Here is an 8232-nt window from a genome sequence, read left to right as displayed (position 1 = left end):
TTTTAATTAGGACATTTGATTTTAGGTACGTAAAATCGGCCGAGATTAGTACTGTGGAAAACAGGTGATGCATTAAATAAATTTTAGTAGGCCTAACCAATCATTTCACATTTTTAGTAGGATTTGTGTTTTGAAACCTATAAAAATGTTTCAAAGTTTCATTCATGTAGATCTACCTGTTTTTAAATAGTTGTCTTAAAACCTTTCAGTAATATATAAAGACTAGGGATGTTTTCATCAGATGCAACCAAGCTCATTTACATGAGCAGTTTAGCAGCCATCTTAAGTTTTTTCGGTTAAATTAGAGTTACACATTCTGGGGAAACCACTCTAATCTACAGATGTCTGCTGTTTATATATATAGCAAATCTTGCTAACAAACTTTGGTTTATTAGTGTTATCTATAATATTTGACACAAATAACCTATATCACAATATACTTTATATACTTCTATTAAATTAAAGCCTTAACAATGAGGCACCTTTTATTCACATTACCAGCCTTAGCTTATTTTACACACCTAAAAACAATAGATTACCCTACTATCTTTTACTAAGTTGTCTAGAAACTAGTTATATACTATCCAGATCTCATCTAGATCTAGTGCCATAGTCATAGTGTATAAACTTTGCATTATCATAGTCATCAGTCATATTTCATTGTGTCAGCCAGAAACTGATGGAAGTCATGGGCACTAATAAAAAAAATAATTTAAAATGTTATATGCATATTTTTTATGTTCTTATGTCTAATACTTTATTAACATAATGCTATTCATTAATTTATGTTCTTAATTAAAAAATATAAAATCTCCCATGATTAAATCAGTGATAAAATTTTCCAGTTTAACTTGTGTCAGTAGCCAAATATTCAGATTGTGGATGTTTATAGATCTAGCTTTGTAATCTTTTTACTTATCTGGAAATCACTTAGGCAAGATATCTAAAGTAAATACACACCTAGGCAACTTCTAAGTAGTAAGACATTAAGTAGTAGAAATCAAAATGCTATGTGACCCCAAAGTGTTTGTGTGGTGTGATGTTCTTTCTCCCAACAATATTGATAGTAGTTAAGATGGAACATGTAAATGGCCCGTCTTTTCTATGTTAATTTGATTGTGTTTTTGTTTTCTATTTTTTTAAGGTTTCCTTTAAAAACATGGATCCCTATAACAACATGGACAAATGGGTAACTGAACCCGAGTTTGTGGAAGAAGGAGATGAAGCACAGAGGAGAGGATACAACCTACATAAGGACATGAAACATTGTGGGAAAAATGATCAACATTTAAATTTCATTCCCTTTAAATTTTTTCTTGGAAAGGAAAGTACAGCATTTAAGGTCATTGAGATTTTGGGTAATTTGACAGTGAGAATAAGTGCTTTCAGTAAACAACGTATCAAACTTAATGCAAGTGGAATGTTATTTAGATTAGTAGAGATTGAGAACTTAGACTATGGAAGAGATCGTTGTTTATTTTTTGTCATCATAACAGCCAAGCATGTGATCTCTAATGACACTGAAGCAAAAAGTGCAACTGTTGAATTTTTTAATGAGGGAGATAACCGTTGTGATTCATATAGTGCCAGGGGTATTAAAGTTTTAGAATCAAATAATGAAGGGGATTTTTCTGAAGTGTTGTGTATGGCAACCAATAAAATGTTAGCAGTTAAAATAAAGAACCTGCTTGACTTCAACAAGTTCAAGCTAGCACATAGAGATAACTTGTTGAACATTTTTATTGAAGGTAAAAAACTCAACAACCCCATCAGTCAAAATCAATCTGATTTAAATACCTTTAAGGAGGTAAATAAAGCATTGTGGCACATAAATCAGTTTCATCCTAAAGAACAATTACTAGACTCTTTTACACATCCTGTAAAATTTGATTTTAGAATCATAGGACAATTGCATTTGAATATGTTTTTGTTTGAGGTGATGCTTTTTTGTCAGAGAAATGGAATATGTACAAGAAATGTTACTACTAAAATAGAATTATTAGACAAAGTTTTTAAAAACTCTCAGGAGAGAAAAACTGTTATTACATTAGTAGAAAATTTATTTAAATGCAAAATGACCAATCTGTACATTCATATTTGCTACCCATATGACAAGTCAAAACAAGTAACTGGTAAACTTATGTCAACAGAATCATTCATAGGTCCATATATATATATGAACAACACTCTGACATGTTGTGGTGGTCCTGTGTTTATTATTCCTAGAGAATGTTTGGAACTCAGTGATGATGGAGAAATTCAATTGGACAAAATATTTTTTCTGCCACCCTCTAAAACACACAGAGAAGTTGCAAACTTTTTTAGTTGGAGAGATTATTTTGACAGTTCTATGAACAACACTTTAAGGTATTTTTCATTTATCTAATAAATGTATCTATTCTATTTATATACTACTCCATCCCACACATGAATGCTATACATCTGTCCTGTAGTCTTGGTGAGATTATTGAAGCACCACCATTATCTTTCTGATCAGATTGTTATCTGTTATTGTTAAGAACATCCATTCAGGATATTGGAGGTAACTCAAAAATTGAAAATATTCCAAGTATAACCTGTTATTTGCATATATGAAAATTATTTTACTTAAATGAAACACCACGGGACTATGTAAATTACCACTTACCACTGTCTGAAATCATTCAAAAATTTGATAGAAACCTACAGATACAGCATAATAGCTATTTATGAAATTTCTTCCACTTAAATGTTACTCAAGTTTTTTGCTTTTGAGAAATCGGAAGTAGCATGAATATAACTTACTTTTTACCAGGAAAGCTGATAGATAACTACATATTTAAAATATTATTGACAGCTGAAACTGTACTAAAATTGCCGTATTCACAGACATACAAACAAAAGTGCAAAACTAAGTTTTTCTGACTAAGGAAAGTGTAAAATGTTATGTCAAGATTTGTAAAATTCTTGATTTTTTGCACAATTACTTTATTTCCTATATATTTCATATACAAGAGAGTGAAAACTGGCATAAATATTAAAATTATTTCTCTAAATTTTATGCCTTACACTAGTACACCTACATATAAACTAAAGAATAAATGTGAAATTTAGATTTATTGTTGTTATTGTTCAAAATATTTCCCACAGTTTGTAAACAATGACGTGGTCTTAAAAATAATAAACCAGGAGCGATCTCCCCTAAACTTTCTCGAATATTCGTTTATAAAAAAACGGGATGGGAACACGGGATATAGACATGAATTTTAATCCATTTTAAATACTTAAACTTTTTAAAATAGAATAAAATCTCGTAGAAAAAAGAATTGCACACCCATGAACATCAAATAAAACGTGCATAATAATGCAGAATATTATTAGTACTTTATAAATTTACATTTGTTTTTTGAGAAATCGGAAATAGCATAAATTAGTACTTTCAATCAACGGAAATTACTCAAAATTTGACAGAAGGTAGAGAATTAGATCTTTTACTTACATGTGAAATTTCATTTATCTATCTGAAATAGTACACAAGTTATAGGCTTTTTAAAAATTCAAAGTAGAAAAGGTACCACTTCCGGTTATCAGAAATCGCTTAAAAGTTGATATGGATCTACGATTTTGATACAATACTTATATATGAAATTTCATCAACCTAGGTGTAACGGTACTCCAGTTATCGTGTTTACACACACACAGACAACGGACATAATTGCAAAGTCCAGTTTTTACGACTCGATAACGCATTGAACGCCAAAATGTTTATATATTTGTATTTATAATTTTTGCCTTATTAAAATAAGTCCTCTATACTCCGGATGTGATGAAGGACTGAGGAGTAAAACGGTGAAGACTGTCAAAAAAAATTTACGGCTTAGCTACAAATTTTAAAGTGTATTCTTTTTTATTAGAAGATTCTCTGATAGGTCAGGCATGCAGATTAATACTTAGAGGATCATCTTACAGATATTTCATAGCCAAACTTTTTAACTTATGTGTTGATTTTATCTCTACTTGTAAATTATAATGCAAAATTATATTATTTAGTGATTGAAATACAGCTTGTTATTGCTTGAACCATTACACAATTTCAAAATGGTCTTTAGTTTATGAACTGTTGGAAAAATAAGTATTGATTTCAATAAATATTCCAACCATTACTTATTTGTGAATCACTATACTAATTACTACAATAGCACTTTACATTTCCAGTTTAAAAATTAAATAGGCACATAACAATAATTTTAAAAGTGGTTCAGACAAGGATGTATGTTGTGTGTTTTGGTTTTTTTTTACATTTAAAATATTCATTTTACCTCTTGTGATTTTCAAGGTTAAACAGCAACCAACACAGCCAAATAGACAACTTGCTACCTGGTACTGTGTTTCGTGAGTGGGCCGAAGAACTTTGGAAATTTCAAAACCTAGATGAAGAACTTTGGTCATTTAGAAACCTACATAAGTTCACTGAAATTCACCATTATGAATCTAAACATTCAGACTTTAATCTGTTTGCCAAAGTATGCATACTTTTAAATATTATAGAAATATTAGGTAAATTAACAGTGAGGGTTGCTGTTTTCAGTGGAACTCCTAATGAAGTTGCAGCATGTGGAATGTTGTTTAGAATAGTAGAGATTGAAAATCTGGATGATCAACCAGGTGATGATTTATATTTTACTATTGTAATACCAAAACATCTGATCTCTATAGAGGAACATGTAAATAATGCAACTGTTGAATTTTCCTACTGCAAACATGGGGATTGTGATATCAAGTATGCAAGCTGTGTAGAATTGTTACGTTCAGATAATAAATATAATTTTTCTGAAGTGGTTTGTAAGACAAATGACATGATGTTGGCAGCTGAAATTAAACAACTTTTTGATTTAAAAAGCTTTAAGCAAACAGAGAAGTGCACAGAGATCAAGAAACCAAGTTCTCAATATAAAAACATTAAAACATTAGATAAAGTGTTTAGTAAAATAAATAGGTTTTATATTTCTGACAAATTATTAAACCAAACAATGGAATTAACAAATATTGATGCTCACCATCCTTTAATAAAACATGATCCTAGTTATTTAATTAGTAGGATTTTAAAAGCAAAAATAAAGCCTGATAACATAATAAAATCAGAGTTTCTGGTTGATGCACTATGGGTGGATCTTAATAACATGGAAAAAAGTTATACAAATATGGTACTTAAAAATCTTCAAGAAAGAAACCCTTTAATGATATCATCTATTGAAGCTGTGGAAAGTTTATTTAAAGATGAACAAAATGATCTCTGCATTCACATTGGCCACCCCCATGGCATGTCAAAGCAAGTAACAATTGGTGAAGTCATATCAACAGACACAGGAACAGGTCATTACACGTTTATGTACAACACTCCAACATGCCCTGGATGTTCTGGTGGGCCTGTCTTTGTTGTTCCTAGAGAATGTCTAAAACTTGATGTCAATGGAGAATTGCAATTTGACAAAATATATGTCATGCCACACTCAAATGCATTCAAAAATGAAGAAAAATTTTCATGTAACAGGAGCTCATCATGGATGATTTACCTTGATGGAACTATGAATGAAACTTTAAGGTAAATTTTTTTTTAAAATTGTTTCATGATTCTGTATGTAAGGGGAATGTGGGTAATTTGTAGCAAACAAAATTAACTTTTAAAAACATGAAGTCGGAAGCAGTGTATTTTTTTCTATAAAACATTCATTATAAATTTTTTAAATGTAATTAACAGAGCACAGAAATTAAGAGAAATTTTTTCAAAAACAGTAAATTATTTCCAGCACATTATATTTTGATAATTCGTTTATTGAAATGTTGAGGTCTTTTTTGTTTTATTTAATATAGCAAGTCTATACAGATTTAAAATACAATCATGTACATACTTAGATGCAGATAATATGCAATACACTATATCTCATTCTCTCTCACACACACACACTCTCTCTCTTTCACTCTCTCTCTCTCTCTTTCGCTAAATATATATATATATATATATATATATATATATATATATATATATATATATATATATATATATATATATATATATATATATATATTGCATTTATATTACAGAATATCTCTGCCTGATGAAGTAGTTAATGATATTTCTAAGCTTTTGAAGGATGCCCTACCCTCCATGCAGTAAAACCCATTATTGGTAACTAAATCAAATGGAATCAAATCCTGGACAGTAAAAGAAGTTGAACATAGGTTTGAAGAAGTTGTTATGAACACATGCCATAGAAATAACAGTGTTTTTCAGTCTGTGAAACAGATAAAGAATAAAGATTAACTGACACATGTTGAATCTCATTTCAAAATAAACTATCATTGTGGTTAGATCTAGGAACTGTTACGGACATAATGAGAAATTGGAGGAAATGAAAACTTAAAACAGGCATATCTAATAGTGAAATAAAAATTTTAGGTAGATGACAATATGTATTATTTGTAACAAAGACTGTTGTCAATGATATGTTATTGCTACCATTTTTACTTACAGTGAAAAGAAATTGGTGAGTGTTGTAGTAACACACATTTTAAATTAAAAACATGTTACTATTTAATAAAATTATTAAACATTTTGAGCCAAATATAAAAATCACATTAATTTACAGCAATTCACAGTAATTCTGAAAAAGTGCTTTTTTTAAATGTCAAAACTCAACATATTTTTTGTACATTTTCTTTTTAAAATGATCACCTATATATAAAATTGAATAAAATTACTATTTTATTTCAGGAAAGCATTAAAAGTTAGAATAAATTACAGTGTATTTTGCTTTTGACAATAAAATTATTAATGTCATGTAGTTTAAATCTATTTACATTTTCTCTTGAATTCAGGGGTTGGGTTTTTAATTAGTATTTATTTTTATAAATGATCTATTACCTATTTTATTATATGAAAAATCATGAAAAATAATATACCAATTTGGTATCCTTATTTCTCAATAGACTATTTAGCAGGCCCGTAAGAATGTTTCTAAGGTTAGTTTGATTTTTGTTTGAAGCACGATGAAAATGTTAAAAGATCTTGAGAGGCTTAATAAATAACCAAATGTTTATAAAATATTTTTAAAATTTTGAATCCAATACGCTATTAAAGTATTTTATCTCATTTAATTTTTATTTTATGGATTTTTACTAGTCATAGTGGTTTTCGGAAAATAACATCTGCTTAATAATCAGACAGAACCCCAAAACAATAAAGTTAATCCTGATACATAAACAGGCTCTGCAATATTATCTGTCCATTCTTACTTTTTTTTCAAACTCTAACCATTACATTTTTATCTACAATTCAGTATGATGTGTTCAAAAATGTATTTTGATGTTGTAAAATAATTTTAAACAGAATCATTGTAAGTATATCAAAGCTTTTTTTCTATGTGCAATAAATCTTATAATGACCTTTGATTACAATGTAATGTAATTACAACCATATCTACATGGAGTCTTTTTAAAAATTTAACTGAGATGATTAGTTAGTGAGAGAATTTTAATAGATAATAATGTAAACATATAAAACATCCCGGACATCCCTTATGTTGTTCCTTGAGTTTATCAGCTCTGATGGGTATCTGACCTTTTTAGGGAAAATAAAGTCCACTGTATAAAGAGCTAACCACACAATTCTTCAAATGCCAAGGTGATGAATACAGGTGAATTGTACTTCATCTGATCAATTGCTGCAAGTACTGAAAGTTAAATTCACTTTTACCTTCCTATGTAAACTATTATATATTAATCATCTGGATATTGGCTGATTCATACAAGTGTATGTATACATACATTGTATTCTTTGTTGTATTTTTATTCTGCTTTCATGCTTTTTTGCTGGCTAAATGGAACATACATTGTATTCTTTGTTGTATTTTAAGTGTTCATGCTTTTTTGCTGGCTAAATGGCAATCTTCTCATTTTTTTTTTTCAACTATTTTATTTTTGAATCTCTGAAATTTATTAACTTTAAAAAACGGGTCATATTCTTTCCTTAATTAGTCTATTGGTATATTAGTCTATTTGTATATTATCAAAAATTTTATAAAAAGATATACTTTAAAAACATTGTATAAAAAGAATAAATGGACCTCTCTCATTTTGCATGTTTAATATAGATAATAAAAGCAATTTATAAATACTATTAATTCATTATGGATTATCAATACGATATTATTTTTCCAGTTATTGTTTTAGGAAAATTATACAAACATTAAGTAG

The 8232-nt window shown here is 28.8% G+C and overlaps 1 protein-coding gene across 1 annotated transcript; it reads left to right on the top strand.

Moving 5' to 3' along the window:
* Positions 1-1159: 1159 nt before the first annotated feature.
* LOC131931808 (uncharacterized) lies at positions 1160-7848 on the top strand. Its single transcript, XM_059288660.1, has 3 exons — positions 1160-2367; positions 4316-5581; positions 6082-7848. Exons 1-3 carry the CDS (start codon positions 1160-1162, stop codon positions 6152-6154), a joined length of 2547 nt encoding a protein of 848 aa, XP_059144643.1. The 3' UTR covers positions 6155-7848.
* Positions 7849-8232: the final 384 nt, after the last annotated feature.

Source organism: Physella acuta, unplaced genomic scaffold (assembly GCF_028476545.2).
Source record: "Physella acuta isolate Inbredline_101_S28 unplaced genomic scaffold, ASM2847654v3 ptg002036l, whole genome shotgun sequence".
Taxonomy (NCBI): domain Eukaryota; kingdom Metazoa; phylum Mollusca; class Gastropoda; family Physidae; genus Physella; species Physella acuta.
The sequence above is the reverse complement of the archived record's forward strand: the minus strand, read 5'-3'. Positions and strand labels throughout refer to the sequence as shown.